This window comes from Protopterus annectens, chromosome 16.part0, assembly GCF_019279795.1.
Source record: "Protopterus annectens isolate FY-2018-M chromosome 16.part0, PAN1.0, whole genome shotgun sequence".
NCBI classification, from domain to species: Eukaryota; Metazoa; Chordata; order Ceratodontiformes; family Protopteridae; genus Protopterus; species Protopterus annectens.
The window spans coordinates 703,309,152-703,329,245 of record NC_056750.1 but is presented as its reverse complement, the minus strand read 5'-3'; the positions used below and the strand labels follow the sequence as shown (position 1 = coordinate 703,329,245).

General features: G+C 38.1%; 1 protein-coding gene across 1 annotated transcript in view; it reads right to left on the bottom strand.

The window, feature by feature from the left end:
* Nucleotides 1–20,094, bottom strand: part of LOC122790308 (ficolin-1-like) — a 137,933-nt gene that overhangs the window by 22,784 nt on the left and 95,055 nt on the right. Inside the window, exon 8 of the mRNA XM_044057826.1 lies at nt 5,182–5,316. Within this exon, the coding sequence (XP_043913761.1) occupies nt 5,182–5,316 (135 nt within the window). The remainder of the gene's footprint in view (nt 1–5,181; nt 5,317–20,094) is intronic.

The following is a 20,094-nucleotide window of genomic DNA, read 5'->3' as shown; positions in this document are numbered from 1 at the left end:
CCATGGTCCCTCTGTCTCCTTAGACTGTTCCTCCTGGGGCTTTTCAATTCCTAGGATGTATGTCACCTTTATACCTTACACCATGCTTAGGGAGCATAGTTCTGATATATACATCCCTATTACAGCCTAAAGACTTTGGTATACTGGCTGGATGTTGGGCTACCCTTGGCAGGGAATGCCTGTTGTAAAGAATACTGAAACAGTGAAGAGAAGGACATCAACTGTTATGTTAAGATTTTACACAGCTGTACTTGTTTTATTCTGCTGTGTTTCTGTCCAAGCTACTACATGTCTTATGTAAATGATCCTTGAGGCACTACCTTTCATGTTCTTTCTTGCCACTGAAGTACCTGTGTTCATCTAATATATTTTCAGAGTAAGACAAAAGTTAGCAACACAACTTTTCAGCACTCAAGTGTAAACAGTTTTATGCAAATGTCTTAATATGTACCAGTTGTCAGACATCTCCTAATTTCAAAGTACAGCAGTCTTCAAATTGTATCCGGAGTAGGGGGACAGCATAGGCCTACCGTAGCCAAGGGCTACAGGAAGCAAGGTTCCCTCCAAAAATCCATTCTTGGAGTGAAATAAAATTTTTCAGTCTTATGTATTTTATAGTAGACTGTTTTAACTTTTATGTTTTGATCATCTGAGATGTGTTGTAAAGTTTATTCATGCAGCTGTTAGTTGCTAATCCTGATTCCCTGTAGTTTTGAGCTATTTGCTTTCCGGTGCAAAGTACGTCTCATTTTTAATTACATTTCCTTTTACACTTCACATGATCAGTACTGCAGCATGCATAAACAATGATTCAGTGATTCCTGAACTCAACACAAATTCAATTAATAGGTGTTAATCCTCTCTGCCATTCACATGCTGATGAGATTTCTGTAGAATATTAATATTCTTTATATTTTTTTTTATTTGAAATGGTTTTATATCTCCTGGTGTACTTTTTAGCTGAAACACAAGTTTTGCTTCATATTTGTGATATGAATTTTGTTCTTGGAGATATTATTGAATTTACAACTTACTGGTATGTGGTCGTCTCTTTTCATTGACTGCAACAAAGTGAAGAAGTAGTGACAGGAGATTCTCCTGGAAAGTACGGTTGCGTAAGAAACTTGTAATAGCAGTAGATGTTTGAATGATTGCTGCTGCTGTAGCCTTAGTTCTATGGGTTATATTGTGCAAAGGATATAACAATCAGTCATATACCAAAGCTTCAGGGCACCTACCGTGTGCTCAGGCTGTGCTGACTAAAAGACCAGGTTGGGAACAAAGCCCTTCAGAGTTTTTTGCCAGCGGAGAGAAGGAGGTAAGCCCTGAGAGGACAATGCTAAGAACAACACAAAATAAATAAAATGTCCACAACTTGGCATAAATAATACCAAAAAAAACAAGGAGGCTGGAGGGAGTCATTAGCTACTGTAGCTGTGATCATTTGAACATCTGTTATGGAAAGTTTTACTTTCATAAGTGTACTATGTTCATCATGTTGTTGATTGCTGCTGCAGTAGCCTTAGCTATATAGGGAGATTACCTTAGTTATACTACATTTTGGAGGTGCAAGGAATGTTCAGGAGCCCCTGGAGAATGGTCCTAGCATAGTTTTAATCTATACCTATAGAAAGAATCAAGCTTATAGTGCTTTCTAAAAGTATTTACTAACAAATGGCAAGAGTGTTATAAAATAAGGCAACCGACCAAATCGACAGAACTCTCTGGAAGACAAGAGGGGATTGCACACAACGAAGGGCACATATGAAGCAGCAAACAGTTTTTTAAAAAATCCAGTTGAGTGCTTTCATCCCAAAACCACCAATGAACTCCATCAGAATTGGACAGAATATATCATTTCCTTTTATACCGATACCTCATGTCAAGTACACATTTAAAGCTATCTCTCCCATTAATATTGAACAAAACACAGTAGCAAAAAGCATAAATAAAAAAATATATAATATAAATACACCATGTGTAATCAACAAATATCAAATAATTATCAAAACTTTAAAAGTAATAAATTACAATTGTGCTGAATGAAGTTTCAGCACTAATTGAATGGACAGAAATTCATTTAAACCTAGTAGGGAGTTGGCAATAAACCTGAGCTGCCAAAATAATTATTTATATTCAAGTTTTTTTTCCCAATATTCCCACATGCAGGATTTGTTCTGTCAACATAGCACCTGAATTGTGTCATCCAATGTATGGGATATCCTTTTTCATTTTTAGGATCAGGAAAGTAATTGAGGAGATGGATAGTTTTGTTTAAACTCTGATACTACTTTAAGAGTAAAATGAGCTTAGTTCTTTACCCCTGTCCCTATGGAAAATGGGAGGGTTGACTCACCATTAGAGGTTGCAACTACCCTTTTTGCAGTGGTCAGAGCAATCAGTAAAACTCTTATCCATGTTAAGAACCTCAAGTCAGCCAGATTTAGCTGGATCAGCTGGAGCAAGTTTTAGCTTCTCTTAACACAAAATTAAGATCCCAAGGAGAGGGCCACCAGTTTCCTTGGAGGCCACTTATGTAAAACCCCTTTCAAGAACATTTTGACATAAGACTGCATTGAAAGAGGAAGATCCATGGGCAGACGTGCTAAAATGGCTGATAAATGAACCTTGATAGTGGAATAAGAAAGGCCCTGCTGAATGGCTGCTGGCTATGTTAGCACCAACTAGAAAACCTTTTCCATTTGCTAATATGATTTTCTAGTTGCAGGCTTTCTTGCCTCCATTAGTACTTGCTGCACATCTTCCATAAACAAGTGCCTAAGGAATTAAGACCCTTGGGAGGCTGGCTTAATGGCTAAGGTGTTTGCCTTACAAACACAAGGTGCAGGGTTTGAGTCTCACAAGGGATAATTGGCTAGGCTTAAAATGGCTCGCAAGGGCAGTTAGCTTAGTACTAAACTATGAACTATGAACCTATGAACCGTTTCATCCAGGGAGTCTACTGAAGTTGATGCCGTGGTGTATCACACACATGTTCTTGTGTGAGTAGATCCATTCTGTGTAGGTGTTTGAAGTGATTGTTCCTGGCTAAAAGGGAGAATCACAGCTGCCTGGGCAAAAAGGTAGTCACTACAGTGATCTTGAGGGATTCCTTCTTATTCTTCAGAAGTACTGTGGATTATCAGTGGAAAGGGTGGAAAAGCATACAGGAACCTGTTCAAGGCCTTCTTACATGGAGTCCTGGAACAGAATCTTAACAGTCAATTTTTCAGAGAGGAGGGAGAGAGGTCTACTTAAGGAACTCCCCACAGATGGATCAAGTCTTGTAAGACCTCTTTATCTAGTTCTCATTCATGAGGGTTTGCTCATCTTGTCTACCACACAGTTTTGCTCTGACAGGAAAGTAGGATGCCTGCAGAATAAGACTGTGCCGAGAAACTGTATTGCAAGCTAACATGATTAGTCTGCATAGGAGATATATCCTGGTCTTACCTTACTTGTTTATGTACCACACATGCCTGGCATTGTCTCAAACCATTTAGAGGTCCCCAAGACCAAAGATGGTTCAGAAAGTGGAGTGCCTTGATCAGGGCACGTGTCTCCTTGATATTCATGTGCTTGTGTATGTCCTTGGTGTCCCAAACCTTCTGTATTTTTGTCCCTCCTCATTCTGCTAACCAAGCAAAGTTAGAAGCATATGGTGACTGCTTTCACATTTTGTCAGAACAAACTTCAACATGTGAGCCTGACAGTTCAAAAGTCCAAAAATCAAAGTTGCAGAAGTATACACTTTTTCCCCATATTTATCAATGATTTTCCCACCCTTATCAGCAAGAGTAGAACTGGAACTAACTAAGTGCTTAACAACAGTGGGATCAACTAAAGCTTTAGCTGCTGGTCAGGTTTAGGAATAGTGTATAAAAATTTAAAGACACAGGAACTTTATACATCAAAAAAATTAAGAAAATGGAAATTTGTTCCCTCCAAAGGGAACTCACATGCCCAGCAAAAGAAAGCACAACTGACTGTCCTTGAAAGCTCCAGAAGAGCATACTCTGACAGCAGTAAAGCTCTGAAGGGCTGCACACCCAAGCTTATCTTTTTGTCAGTTCAGCTCGAACTGCATGACAGTTGGCATATGTGAAAAGTGCCTGTTATATCCTTGGCAGGATATAACTAATACAGTTAAGGCTACTGTATGAGGGATGAAAATGATTAACATCAGTATGTTATCAATCCAGTGATGTTCTAGACTTAACTTTTGTGGTTGTAAGCAATACTACTTAGACAAATTAAATGTTGGCTACATTCTGTCACCAGCATATTATACAAGTTCTGTGTAGCCTTCACTGTCTTCCTGTTTAGTACACAATCAGCTATAAGATCCTAAAGCAAATTTGTCTATTCGTGACCTGGGTTTGTGTTACCTTAAGGTCATAGTTGTACCCTATTGTCTTACATGGGTTTCATGCTTTGCCTCTCAGGAGCTGCTTGTGTTTCCATGTGTTAACCTTGAGACCTTGGTTTAATGTACCTTTTTCTACCAAGACGCTCACCTATGAATCTTACTAGCAAGATGGCTGTAGGAGAGCCCATCACTGACTGGTTTCAGGCAAGCACTCAAGACTTGTCTTTCTGAAAATGATTTTTTTGATTTGGAATAATTGTAACTTATGTTTTGTGTTATTGCTGCCATGTCTGTTTTCTGTTTAATTTCTTACTAATGTTTTGTATAAAACACCAAAAAAAAAACTAACTCAGACTTGTTTAGATTGCCATACCTTCATATTTTGTGACTGAGCCTTTGCTTTATGACATGTATTTTACTTTTGCTAAATGTCTGTAGTCCCAAACCTCCATGCTATATCTGTCCTGTAGTCCCAAACCTCCATGCTATATCTGTCCTGTATTTCAAAATGAAACATGCTTTCAGTGCACTGATTTGACACTGCTTAAGACAGGCTAAACAGGAGTCATCTTGGATTAGTTCTTCTGTATAGCTATTAAAATAAATGGAACAAAAAAATAAGTAACATATATTTGAATATGTGCATAAAAGTAGATATTGGAGTTTCCCCATGCTCTGAATCAGCAGTCTGACCATGTAATACTTGTATGCATTTTTGTTGATCAGCATGTAAACAAATCAGTACAAAACTACTTAACAAAAAATAACAGCATACATCCATTTCCTTCCACAAAAATAAAAAAACTGCATACCTGCATTTCCTTCCACAAAGTTTCCCAGATGAAGTTTGTACTTGTCATCTTCTCCAGTAATCCTGAATGTCTTGTATTTTGCAAAGTATATGTTATAGTCAAAGTCTTGAAGGTCAACCCTTAATTCAAATGTTCCTGCAAAAAATCAAATTTATAATGCTGTGTTTTATAACAAATTACTTCAGACGGCTGAACTTTTACATCTGTCTGCTAATTTAGTCTTTAATAATGCTGTTTTGTGCCCTTTAATATCTCTTATGTCATTATCTTCCTTCACAGCTAAGAGGCGTCTGATTAATATGTTTAATAAACATTAATTTATTTTTTAATTTTTTTCCACCATTCCTCTAACGTTCTGTTCCCTGTGTATTCAAAGACTTCGTTCAGACAGCCACAGTGTTTTATGCTTGTTCACTATTCTTACTGTCCCGCAGTACCTACCATCTGCTGTGCAATGGATGAACTGCAAAGCAAGGCCCATTTCACCTACACTTCCATAAATGTCAACAATGCATGATGTTGCAAGGCAGTCCATGCCTATGACTGGAGTAGCATTCATTGATGCATTTTTCCAGTCTCCTCTATGCAACCGGTCATGCCTGCAGAATAAGCAGGAGAGTTGATATGCTAGTTAGTGACTTTCACACACACAATTCACCAGATTATCCCCTACCCAGATCTTGAGTCAAACCAAAGTTTTGTCATACTCACACTTAATTCCTTTGCACAAAGGAGACATCTTACAATGCATTGATTAATTTTACTTGGATAATCTCACTTTATAGGTAATAAAATCTTCACAGCAGCCTAAATCACTGTTAAGATATTTCATATTTCTGTATCACAGCTGTCTGCTTAATACATGTACATGGATCATTCAGCATGGCAGTCAGTTATTCCCATAGCACTCCGTCTCTAAAACACTTGTGCTGCTGTCAAAGTGTACTTGACATTGCTAGCAATTAAGCATACTTCAGCATGAAATATGGTATTTCAATGTCTAATCCAGCATATGCACACACATGGCTTGTGTGGCTTCATATCTTGTTGCTTGTCTCAGGTATTGTTTGGAGTCTGTGGACTGGCCTGAATTTTAAAGACCATTTTATGATGTCTTCTTGAAGGTCAGTTTGGTGGAATTCAACAACATATGTAGCCCTCTGAAAATTAGGACCAAGATGACAATGAACTTACTTACTTGTAGAAAACAGAATTGCCATGGCTTTCAATATTATTTTATTTAACATTTGTTTACCAGGGAAGTCCGACTTGGAATGAGCCAGTTTTCAGCATAGGCCCGGGTTGAAATGCTTCAGACGCATGTCTTTATAAAATGGGGAAAAAAAGAAAACCAATACAGCTGAAGACTCCAAAGGGAGTGAAGACAGCATACTCTGCATGGTCAACACAGAGAATGCAGTGGGGGATTGTATACATATAGCAGAGGATGAAAATCACCCAACTCTGTTCTCTGCTATAATGAATGGACCCAGTAATGATGTAATGCCACACTGCCTTCCCTCCCCTCCGCTGCACCCCAAAAGATGTACCTTAGCAGCATTTGAGTCAACAGGGACTCTTCCTCAAACCATATGTGATCACCTCCCAGCATACATAGTACATAAATCCACCCTAGCCCCCAGCCATCACCATTACAGACTAACTAGAAATATCTCCAGTTTCGACCAAACAACTCTAAATGACACACTGGCACAAGTAAACTGGAGCATTCTCAGTCCTCTCACTATATGAAGCTGTTGAATTCTTTAATTCAACCTTATTAGATATCCTAAACAGTCTAGCCCCCATACAGCAAAAAAGAGTTAAAAACAATGCTACCTTGACTTACTCTTCCCACAAAACAACTGATGTCTAAAAGAGACAAATGTTGGAAGCTTTGGCAAAAAAAAAAAAAAAAAGCAAAGACCCCCACTACCTCTTACAATTCAAACAACTTTGTAATCAAGCAAAAGGTGCAGTAGTAAAAGACAAAACAATTCTCTGTAACCAAAAATGCTATAAACAAAACGCTAAGAAATTCTGGAATAAAATCTCAACCCTACTTAACGCAGGATCCAATCACCCCTGTCCTGACCCAGACAAATCCCCCCACAGAAATAACCACAATATTCATCTCACATTTTATAGACTCCATTGCTAAACGTACAGTAAACTTCCTTCAAATATCACAGCTCACTCGCCAAATATAAACTCCACATCAAACTTCACCTTGTCCCCATCCCTACCTAAACTATATTGAAACTACTCTTTAATCTCAAACCATGTACTAATGCACCTGATAATCTATCCCCAACATACCTACTGATGTCAGCAAAGTCTACAGCTTATCCAGTTTGCATACTTATCAATAGATGTCTCGAAGAACAGCAAGTACCCACTATTTGGAAAAAAGCATATATTCTCCTACTACATAAAGGTGGCCAAAACGTAGATTTAATCAATTTCTGACCCATAGCAATGCTTTCCCCTCTAGCCAAAATTCTTGAAAAATGTATCCACAATCAACTCCTAAAGCACCTCCTAGACAAAATCTTGTCCCCCCCCACCCAGCATGGTTTCAGGCATGGACTCAGTACCACTACTGCCTTTATATCATACTTAGACACTGTAAACCGTGCAAGAGATGCAGGTAAAAATGGTGTCCTCTTTATTCCTCGACCTGTCAAAGGCATTTGATACCATCTCACATCCCCTACTACTCGCTAAACTATCTAACCTAGGAATCTCACTCCCCCACCTTAGATTGGTTCTCTAACTACCTTGCAAATAGACAAGTAAAATGGGACCAGTACTTCTCACCTTATCTCTCAATATCAACAGGAGTTCCTCAAGGCTGTATACTTAGGCCCCTGCTTTTCAGCATATTTGTTAATGAATTCCACTCCTCCCTGTCCCAAACATCACTTCAATACGCAGATGATTCCACCATTATCTGCTCTGCCTACTCCACCAGTGAACTACAAAAACTAACTCAAATCACCCTGTTATCAAAAAAAAAATGGATGAACAATCACCTAGCCCTAAATGCTAACAAAATCAATCTCCTTCTATTCACCCCTAAAAGATCCACCCCATAAACAGATCAGAATTTACTATTCAGTCTCAGAATAGCACTGTCATCAGAGTAATGCCCCACACTAAACTCCTTGAAGTTACTATAGATGAAAATCTCTCCTTTGACCTTCATATCCTAAACATCAGAAAGACCCACCAAAAGTTGCCTGATTTACAGACACATAACTTACCTCAGCCACTAAGCCAAAAAACCCTAGCATCCTCCTTTCTTTTACCATCTCTGCCATATGGTGCCCCCCCCCACACACACAGCATTCAACTCTCTGCAAAAACAAACTCTGCCAACAATGATACACATACCTCTCATCACTGTATATCCCTTCAAAAATTCAGTTGGCTTGAATTACCTCACTTCCTAACTTACCTCCAACTCATCATGCACATAAAATCATAACTAAACCAGAAGATTACCCATCCCTAGCCTCACTAATGTCCTCGTACAACTCCACTAGATACCTCAGATCAGAAAATAAATGTCTTCTAAAGGTGGAATTACCCAACCTTACAGCTGGACTGAGCTCTTTACTCCATTGCTGTAGCCAAAGTGTGGACGTCCTTACTCATGACAATCAGAACCATTTCTAGCCACACTATTTTCAAGAAGTCTCTGCAAGAATACCTCTCTAAATTATGGCTCTACATGCTCAAATAATTCTTCCAGCATTACATGAAACTACAAACCTCTTCTAACAACTTTAACACTTTGAAATATCTGTCTTAACTCTTCTCCCTCTCCGTTTTATGCATCCTCACCTACAAGGTGAGATTTAAGAAAAGAAAGCCCAATTCTAAATGTATATCAACATGAATATATTGTACCTGGATGTAAATCATTGTTTTTGTATTTTGTATGTTTATTAGTAACTTTTATCTGTTAAGAGTCATTATGTAACTTTATCTCATCAATGTATATGCAATATGTGGAGCATTCTCCCCAGGCCTCCTGGAAATTGGCACTCAGTGCACTATCCTGGAAAACAAATCCATATAAATAAAATTTGACTAGGTAAATCTTGGTTTTAGGAGATTCTATAATTATGGATATTGGAATATACTACGAAGAAGTAATTTATATAAGAAAATAGATTTGTTTCCATGAACTCTCAAGCAATAAGGTATGTTGCATACTGATTTCTTAAGCAAGATTCAAAATTAAACATTTATTTCTGTCATTACAAAAGTTATGCTTTGCGTAAATAAATGGCTTTACTCATCAGCATTACAGATAATCCTTCGCACGATTTTTATGAAGTGGTAACAAGCTAGTCAATTTAATGGCCTGTTTAGGTGAGAGTTTGGTGGCAAGATGTAAGTTTACTTGTGCAGGAGAGAAAGGCAAAAATAACTTGTTTGGAACACAGACTGTATCTCTGGTACAAAGGGTACAAATTAAGTAACTCAGTGATAAAAATAGTTATATTTTAGTGCCTCCCAGGCAGATAAATGGCTGAGTAGCAACCAGCCTGAAGCTAAAGTTTACATATATAATGCTAGAAGTCTTATTAAAGGTTTACTAGACTTGAAGTACAGATGTACTTAATGTCATGATTTTGATGCAAACGGTTTAGTGATCAGACCCACTTTATAATATACAGCAATGCAGTGGTACCACAACATGAGGTAAATGATGGATGGATTCCATTTTTGTGAGAAAATTCACTGAGCTCCGAGAATTTGCATATATGGAATCTCAGATGGTGAACTGTTAACATTTCTACCTTATCTTGAAAAGCAGAAACATTTACCTAATCAAGAGAAATTCCTTAATTTAAAATTTCCAAAACTCTGTAGAATAATATAACCTTCTGAACAGTCCCTTATCAATCAGTGAAATAAAAATCAAAAAACTAAGTTAACAAATCCCCAGGCCCTGACAGATTTACAGCCATGTTCTATAAAAAAACTCAGCAATATACTAGCTCCAATACTGCTAAGACTATACAACTTTATTATAGAAAATGGCTTTAAAGACAAATACTTAAATAATTCAAAGACAATTTTAATACCAAAACCTAATGCAGACAAGCTGAATCCCACAAATTTCAGGCCCATCACCCTTATAAATCTAGACATAAAGATACTGTCTTCAATGTTAGCTAATAGATTACTAAAATCTTGGATAAAATTATTTCCCCAGAACAAATGGGCTTCATGAAAAAAAGACAACTAAGCAATAATACCGGTTAGACATCTTAATTTCTCTAAACTAAAGATAATTATCCAAGATACGCTCTTACAGTAGACACCTCAATAGCCTTTGATAATGTGGACCAAGATTTTATTTTCTCAACAATGTCACACTTAAACTTCCCCACTTCATTTGTAACAGCCATCAAGATGATTTATAACAATGCCACAGCCATGCTAAGCATGAACAAGGGGTATTCTAAACCTATTAAAATCACAAATGGAACTCGTCAGGGTTGCCCACTATCTCCGTTCCTTTTCAATATTTATCTAGAACCGCTACTACTCCATATCTCCCAAAACACATACCACCATTTCCCAAAGGTATATAACACAATAGTAAAATTGTCAGCTTTTGCTGACTACCTAAACTTATACTTCGAACTCCCTAATACAGACTTACCAAAAATACTTTCCTCAAAAGAACAATTCTCTACAGTTGCAAATTATAATATGAACCCCAAAAAATCCTCAATCTTCCCTCTAAACCCCATGAACCATAATACAGCATACTTCCCTTTAGTCGACATACCCATAACATATAAGGTAAAATACCTAGGCATAAACTGTAAAATTAGGGGATACTTAACTTGTACAGTAAAAGCAAAAACAATTAGATCCCAAAAAAATGAAAATTTCATAGGGTAGGCCAGAATCAACAAAGGTAAATTCAGAGAGAATTAGGAGTCCTAGACTTTGAAAGGTATGTCAGTGCATATGCTTTCATGAATAAGAGGAAGAAGGGTACAAGGAGGAGTTAAGAGGCAAAGGAGGGAAGGACAAGATACTAAACAAAGAATGTAGTAAGGAAAAGATAAAAGCAGCACTGAATCGGGTAGAACTACAAGGAGTGATGCAGGACAACATGGGAATCAAAGAATTAATATAGTACGGGAACATATGGAGAGAAAGATGAGACGTGTGCGAACTAAACTGGGTTCAAGCTGAATCAAGTGCTAGAAATGAACCAAAAGGGGAGGAATAGAAAAAATATGAAAGCGGGTATAAAGATAGTGGTTGAATAAGAGGAATGCTGAAATTATAGCAAAAGAAAAACAAGGAAACAGGTTTCAAAAGTGAAGCTGATGGAAAGAGACAATGTATAGACAAAATGATATACAAGGACCTAGAGAAGGAACAATAAGTGAAACAGATGAGTAAACCTAGAAAAAGTGGTAAAGAAAACAAAGGATGAAATCTGAAAGAGGAAAACAAGATAGCACATGAAAGATGTCTAGTGAAGCAAGAATCATGACAGAAATGTGACTATCCAGGAAAGGATATTACATAGGTGGTAGCTTAAACCATTAAGTATAAAACAGAAAAGGAAAACATGAAAATAGAAATGTGACACAGACAAGTTAAAAGTAACAAAGGTATATCCCTGCACTATATTGAGCAAGATCACAGAGCTCTAAGAATGTGTCCTAGGCTGGTATGAGCATAGCATTGAGCAGCATTTTACCTTCTCCAAGGCTGCAGCCACAATAAGAACAGAAGATGACTGACTTTTTAGAATTGGCTTAGTTTCTGGTGTCATTCCAGTATGGTGCAATATTTGTCAGCATGCAAGGAGATGGTCAACGGACCATGCTGTATTGCCAGGGATGGTCTGTACCTGTCCCCTCAAGGCATTTGAGTATTAGCTAAAACATTGTCCTCCTCCATAATGACTTTTTTTAGGCAATGACAAACTAAAAGTACTTCCAGCATAACAAATCAAAACCAAGAAACTCTAAAGGTGTTACTGTTCAATGGTCAGAGTCTAAAACTCCACTCACTACAAGCTCTCCTCACTTCAGAGAATGCTGTCTGTGCAGTCACTGAGACATGGTTTAAAACAATGGACAACACACCAGCAGTGCAAGGCTATAATGCCTTCCACACATCTATACCAGCTACTACACAGATGGGGACTAAAGTTGGAGGTGCCTTGATTTTACATCAAAAATATATATACCTCAAGGCAGGCCAAACTGGACAATGCACTTGAGCTTTTCCACATTCAAATCACCATAGGTAGTCTCATACCACTTCTGTGCAAGCTATATGCCCCCCTGTATGACCCAGGAGATCCATAATATGTTTTTAAATGTATTGGAAACACTCGCCATCCAACCAAATACCATATCCATGGGTGACTTTAAATACCCTACTGTTAACTGGTCATCACGACACCAAATATTTAGGCACAGATTTTTGGATTTTGTAAACACAAACTCCTTGGACAAGTCATACTGTATCTGGTCCTCATTAATATGGGAGTTTGCTGCATACCCCCTAGTCTAATGTCTTCTCTGATAAGGTAAGACCACAAAATGGTTTCTTTGAAGTTTAAAAAAAAAAAAAAAAAAAAAAAAAACTGGAATGCCAGCTAACCCTGAAATGTTCAGGAACTACTCTAAGGCTAGCTTCCTACTATTTATTGATAACCTGGCAAACTTTAAAGCCCCCATAATCCCTGAGAACACTGCTGCATAATCTGAACTGTTCACAGAAACCCTGTGCAATCATGTTAATAGCTGCATAGGGGCAGCTGCACCCATCAGAAAGAGGTGGTGGTGGTGGTGTCTTTTGGCTTTTCCCGGTTAGGGGTCACCACAGCGGAACTCCGGTCCACTAATGATTGGTAGTATATTTTTATGTGCCAAGTTGCCAGCCCTGACACACAACCTTCAACAATGGTACGCTCACTTACGCATGTCTCCACACAAAAGACGCACAAGCTGAGAATCTAACAAGAAGTTGTTGTTGTTGCATCTTTTGGTTTTTCCCAGTTAGGGGTCGCCACAGTGGAACTCCGGTCCGCTAATGATTGGTAGTTGATTTTTACGTGCAGAGTTACCAGCCCTGATGCACAACCTTCAACGAAGGTACACCCATTCACTCATGTCTCCACGCAGAAGATGCTTTAGCTGAGAATCGAACTGGACAGCATCTTACTGTGAGGCGACAACCCTACCGCAGCACCACAGTGCAGAACTAAAAAAAAAAAAAAGCCACCCTGGTGGAGAACAGCAACTGTCATCACAAAGGTGGGCCATCTACAAATGCTGGAAACTATGGACCCAATAAGTCTTGTTAGTATCCTATGCAAAGCCATGGAAAGAATTATTTTGGGAATGAATTATGACAAACCTATAGATACTGGACCCAACACAAACTGGTTTCATCAAGGGCAGGTCATGCCTTCTTAACATGGAGGATAACCTTGAGAAGGTCACCAAAGCAAAGGATGAGGGCAAAACAGTTCATGTTGCCAACCTTGACCTAGACAATACCTCACTCGAACATTTGACAAACTCAAGAGCTTGAGTATAAACCCTTATGTCACCTGTGGATAGCCAGCTGGCTTGCAGACAAGACCCAGGAAGTTTAGAGCTGGAGAGTCCACTTCTACAAAAAGGCCAGTCACTGAAGTCTCTTGGGGACCATTCCTTTTCGGCATTTACTTCTCTGAAGTCAGGGCCAATGTCAAAGGCCTCTTGCTGATTAAATGTGCAGATGACTGCAAATTAGCAGTCATGGAATCTCCCACTGCAATTTTTTTCTAAGAAGACTGACTGGCGTCACAGGCATGGACTAAAATTTAATGCCAAGAAATGCATACTAGTTACCAGGGGTGGATGACTTCTCAAAGGATACTATCATATTGACAACACACCCCCTAGAGATTACCCAGTAGTTAGGAACTTGGGGACATGCTCACAGACAGTAATATAGCTTTTGACCATATGTCTACAGTGCTGAAGGAAGTCATTCTGTGTTGTGCAACTTATAAACAAAGGTATGGCATCTAGGTCCAAAAAGGTCATTGTTCCACTGTATTCAGCATTCGGCATTCATCAGACCTCTCATTGAGTACAATGCCCGCTTTGGTATGTACCTAACCAGCCTCTTCCAACAAGTAGAATGTCTGCAGAGGTTCCTCAAAAGAATGCAGGGCATAAGTTATACATCTTTCGCAGACTGCCTTAAGGCCCTATTCCTGTATTCTGTCTCCTGCAGACTGTTGAGGAGAAATCTGTATCTGCCATACAAGGCATTGTCAGATCCCACCTTGGTGGACCTCCAGCATATTTACAAAACAAAGTGCACCAGAAATTACCCATTCTAAAGACTTAAATCTTGTTTGGGATAGAAATAGGACCTGCTGGAGAGAATCGTATGCAATACAGATACCACCCCTTTTCTGGAACAAAGGAGAGACCTAGAAAGTATTGGAAAGATAGGATCACATACTGTGGATGGAAGTGAAACCAAGGAAGACCACCATCACTGAGCATAAGGTGGGGTGGCAGATCACACTTCAGTACTACACCCAGCCAGAATTCAAACTCTGACTGTTCTCTTTCCTGGTCCAAGCTACTGGTGGCCAAATAGGCAGAACAGTAGTGGAACTGTCAGTAATGCAGAGATGTATTACAGGTGGACAATATGGAAATCAAGCCACCAGTCTGCCACCATTGTCACCACATCCTCCAACTTTTGTGTTGCACACCATGATCCACCAGTGCTACCTCCTAATTGAGAGCCTGCACTCCCTTCTAGTAACCAGTGATAGATCACCATAGGTGACTACAGAACTTTCCAGGTCACCACCTGCTAGATGACTAATGTTACCCTACAGATAGGAAAATCTAGTGACTACTGAGGACCTCAGTATGAGATGATTGTTTGATGGTGAGAACCACTGCTGCAACACAGCTGTGGCTTACACAGAGTAAGACAGTAACAAATGGTCAAACAAATATAAAAAAAGTCAAATGATAGAGATGAAGATGCAACAAAAAAGAAAATTAGCAATTTGTAATACTGGCATAAAATACCTGGAGGAGTAAACTGTTAAGTATGCAATGCAATTGTGTACAATATAACTGCCAGACTGAAAGGTACTGTTGCAGGCAGTGTTAAGTCTCTAGTGCTTCTCAGCCACTTGTATATTGTACTGTTTGAACAATTCCTGATGCAACAGTCTTGCCACATTATTGTCCCTTTAAACATACAGACCCTCAGTCAGGAGTGTATTGCAACCAACAATGACATGTGCATCTGCTTCCTGTTCTGTACTACAAGAACCTGCATTTGTTTGTTTCTTTTAGCTTTTCTATTGACTTTGTAAACCAATGTGCATATAGCCTGCTGTCATGAGCAGCCATTATTACCCTTTCATCTTTCGGTTTAAATTTACCTATCATTAACCGTTCAGAGTTATGTTGACTCACCAATGCGCATAAATTGAGAGCTGTTTATCGAAACTGGTTCCATCAAACCTTTTATGTCCACATGGGATAACATCCCATGCACCCTCTGAATGTTAATATCAACTGAGGTCAATCAACAGTGCTAAAAGTGGAGAAAGATGAAAACTCCACTGCTGGTAAAAGCCTTCGTGAAAAGCTGTCTATTATCCCAGAAGCTCTAATTGATGACTTGATTGGAACCCAACCACCTTGATCATAAGGTGGTTATTCTAAGAGTTATTTGTACTTGTAACTATAATTATGTGCATTCCATTGTTTTCTGGTCCTTTTTTTTATACTCTGTTTTTTAGCAGTTTCTGTTGCTGCCAGATTCTTGTCTATTCTTTGATTTCCATTCCCACTTCTTTTTGATATGCTTCTGCTAAACGAATCTAAGATGGCATCTTGAATATGTCGTCATGATTTAACGTTCACTGTCAGTCTGATACAAATATGTATTTAGTCCAATGACTGCAAAAATACAACACATATGGGCCTCCCATTTCCTTCTGAAGAGTGATATATAATCTTGGCATACATTGATTTTATATATCATTTGATAAGCATGAAGCATTTTTCTTATCCAAATGATCTAATGCTGTGTTGTAACAGTAAGAACAAGCTGATATGTAGCATGAGCTTCATTCCTAGATGTTAAGGCTGTTTTCAATGTTATCTTTTTGCCTTCTAAAATATTCCTTACTAAGCTTTGTTCCCATTTGTTCATGCTTTATTGCTGACCCTTCATCTATTTCCAGTTTATATTCACCCACCTGTTCAAGTTCATTAGACATTTTCCCCCATGTTATTTTCTTGGTTCCTTCTGTAAAAGTTGCTTTTGCATATTTATGAAGACCAAATATTTTGCATCTAAGAATGTTTATTTCCTATAGGCTCATAGGTGTTTAAAAGGCTAACGATTGCAAGGGCCGTTTTAAGCCTAGGCATGCATCACATATCTGACAAGTTCTAATACTCTTGAGTGTAAGCAGGGGTTTGGGAGAAGAAATATTTACGTGCAGGGGTCTGGGAGATGAACCATTTACAGGTTGCCTGTGTCCATTAGAGACATAAGTACTATAAGGAGGATTTGCTGTATCACTATGGAGGCTGCAATAAGGAAGATCAGCAGGGTCATTAAATATTTATGATGGAGAAGATCAGCTGTTTAATGAATCTTTAGGGAAATTGTTGCTTCACTACAGGAGCTTCTTTTAAAAAACAACTGCTTCACCAAGGTATGTCTTATATGACTGAACAACTGATTCGGTTAAGGCATGCTGTTTAGATATTTTCTGAAAAAATGTCTGTTTGATTTAGGGATAGTCAGTTTTCTGTGGTATCAAAGTTTATATTAAATAAATAGGACTTGGGCTGAAATACAGTTTCAGTAAATTTCTGCGGAGTCAGTCCATGTAGAAAAGAGCAAACTTCAATTATTTTAAAGGGGTATGTGAATCGGAGACTTGCAACAACATACCTCATGTTTATTTGGTTTAACTATGAAAGTCATTTCAAACCACAAAGAAATACGCTAAACAATAAATGATAAAGCAAAAAAGTTTTTGTACAATTCTTTAATTTCTTGCTAAGAACTTCTGGATACAGAATATTCTACAGCAGTCTGTTTCTCATACTAATGGTCAATCTTTTTAGCCTCAAATTTAGCTTCATTGATAGCCGAGGCTGTTTAACTGTATTGATGTCAGGTTACCAATAATGCTGAAATTTCAGTAATAAATGAATGCTACACTTAATCCCATTGCTATGGCCAACTTTACACCCTAACACTTTGCAACCAGGACAGCTGCCTCTTTTTGCACAGTTTAGTTAGAGCCACATGCATGCACGATATTTGTGCAAGCAACTGAGTAGCTAAGTACATTATACAGAGCAGAAAAATGTAGGCTCAATACTTAGAATATACCAGCATTAATAAAGACCACATTTCAGGGATAGTTCTCTTTGATGTAATAATTAATTTCATTTCCTATTTCACTCAGATAATGACCCTAATATTTAACCTAATTAACCGTACACTTAGAACTAAGTTATGGAAATTCAATACACGTCATCTTTGGGATGTTGATTGCTAGAAGTTGCTAAAGGAAAATGATTCTAGAAGCTATTAATTCCACTGGTGATCATATAGTCTTATCGGAACCCTAAATATAATCATTGGGATGCACTTTAAGAAATATTATACTGAGCATTGGAATGAGGATATTTTGTGTTTTAGGTCCTGACTGACTCCATACTATACAAAGAAAGGAAACAGAATTCCTTATTAAAAATGTACAAGAAAACTACCACATTTTAAATAGAATCCTAATTTTATGTGTGTAAACACACGATTTCTAATGATGAAAAATCAGTATCCCGTAGTCCATCAGCTTTAAGATTAAAACAAAATTTACCAAGCATACGACTTACATCAGCCATCCAAAACATGTTAGCATCTTCAAAAAAATATCCCTCTTCTACTCCAGCAAGTATATCATTTTCTGTGAAACAAATCAAAAACTTTTATTATTAAACTATTCAACCATAAATCAACATCTAGCACTTTCTAAATACAAATCAGTAGAAAGAATATTGTAAACTCTAAAACAGATCTCAGAAGGAAACAATGCAGACAAAGTCTGTATATACCTTATTTTACTGTTTCAACATAATGTTTTTCTCTCTTTTTGAGAAATGGTTTGAATACCATTTATCTAGAGGCGTTTATATCACGTTATCGAAAGATGAAAATAGCGAACTCTATTTCATCAAACCTAAAATATCTTAACCACATAATATCGAACATTCAGAACAGCGAATTTCCTAAAGCTAGCTTTAATAAGCTATTCTGAAACACATACACACAACACAAGCACACCTAAAAAACATCAGTACACACATACACTTATAATCCTACAACTAACCCTACACTAAACTATACATACACTACTATCTATCCACTTACCTTAACCCAAACCCTAGCCCTAAGGTCCATCACTATTGCAAACTCACCTAACCCGCCCCTAAACCTAATTCACCTAGCCTGCGCCCTAACCCTAACTCACCTAACCTGCACCCTAATCCTAACAACCACACACTCTCACACTTACCTGAACCCGACCCGTAAATCTCCACCACAGCTCTGAAAATAGCAAAGCCACAGAACCGGCCAACCGAATTCTTTCCCTAGGAAAGAATTTGGTGTTCTGCAGCTTCGCTATTTTTAGCGTTCGATCAAAACAGGTCGATATTAGAACATTCGAAGTTTTAAAACTTTGATGTTCTGATATAGACCCATCTAGAGAGGTGTATGTTTATCCTGGATAGATGTACAATTTTAACTTATTTTGTAGCCTCTTATGATTAGGCATATAGGTCCATAGGTCTGGGGAATAAGCTTTGGGTCTACTAGCCATCAAGAAGCTTTATGCCCCAGTCCCATGTTGTAATATATGGGTGCTATTGTACTTTAGTTTTTTCTTGAAAGGGTGTATTGATGGGCCATGTTTAAATGAGAAGCGAGAGTTTATTTCACAGGCATGTCAGACTTTCAGATGTGAAGTTTGTCACTTTTTGCACTACAGTTCATACTCATTTTTACTCACGCTAAATGGTCTTTCGGTTCAGTCCTCCAGAGGGATTTTAAGCAAACTGTTTCAAAGACATAGGATCCTTTTCTGTACTGTACATCGGGCATAGATCTTCCATAAGAAAGTGACATGATATAGATGAGTGTTACTGTAGCCTTGTGCTCTAAAACAAGTGTAACGCCATTTGATTTTTTGTGAGGAATCATTGCAGCTGTTGAACTGCAGCAGACAAAGTGTGAGTAGTTGGCAGATGAGTGTAATATTATTTAACCCATCTGATAGTGCTGTAAGCTACTAACCTGGTATACTCTTCCCAGCCCCATCAACCCCACAATCAAGTGGGTAATTCCATATGCTTTGTAGAGAGTAGCAGCTCTGGGGGGTACCAGTTTGAAATGTTATAATCTACAATGACTCCAATGCCATTTATTTTTCAGTTTCAGTAGCTGACTATCAACAGTTATAAAGCTGGATGAGAGGGAGGACAAGTTGCCAAATGCAAGAATGCTGTATTTTTAAAGGTATGCTCATTTCTACTGTACCATTTGAAGGGAGGTAGTGTAAGCAGCATAAGGGGTAGTACTCCAAAGTATAAATTTTGTGACCAAGATTGACACACAAAAACAGACAAAAGATTGTCTAAGAGGGACTCCACTAATGAAACAGAATGATGAGGAAAGACTTTCTGCTCTTATCTGTTCATGAAAATGAAGCATTTAAGGATCTGATATTATATATTAATTTATCTTTAGTTTCCTGAGATTATATGATTGCCTCAAAAGGTATTGTGTCAA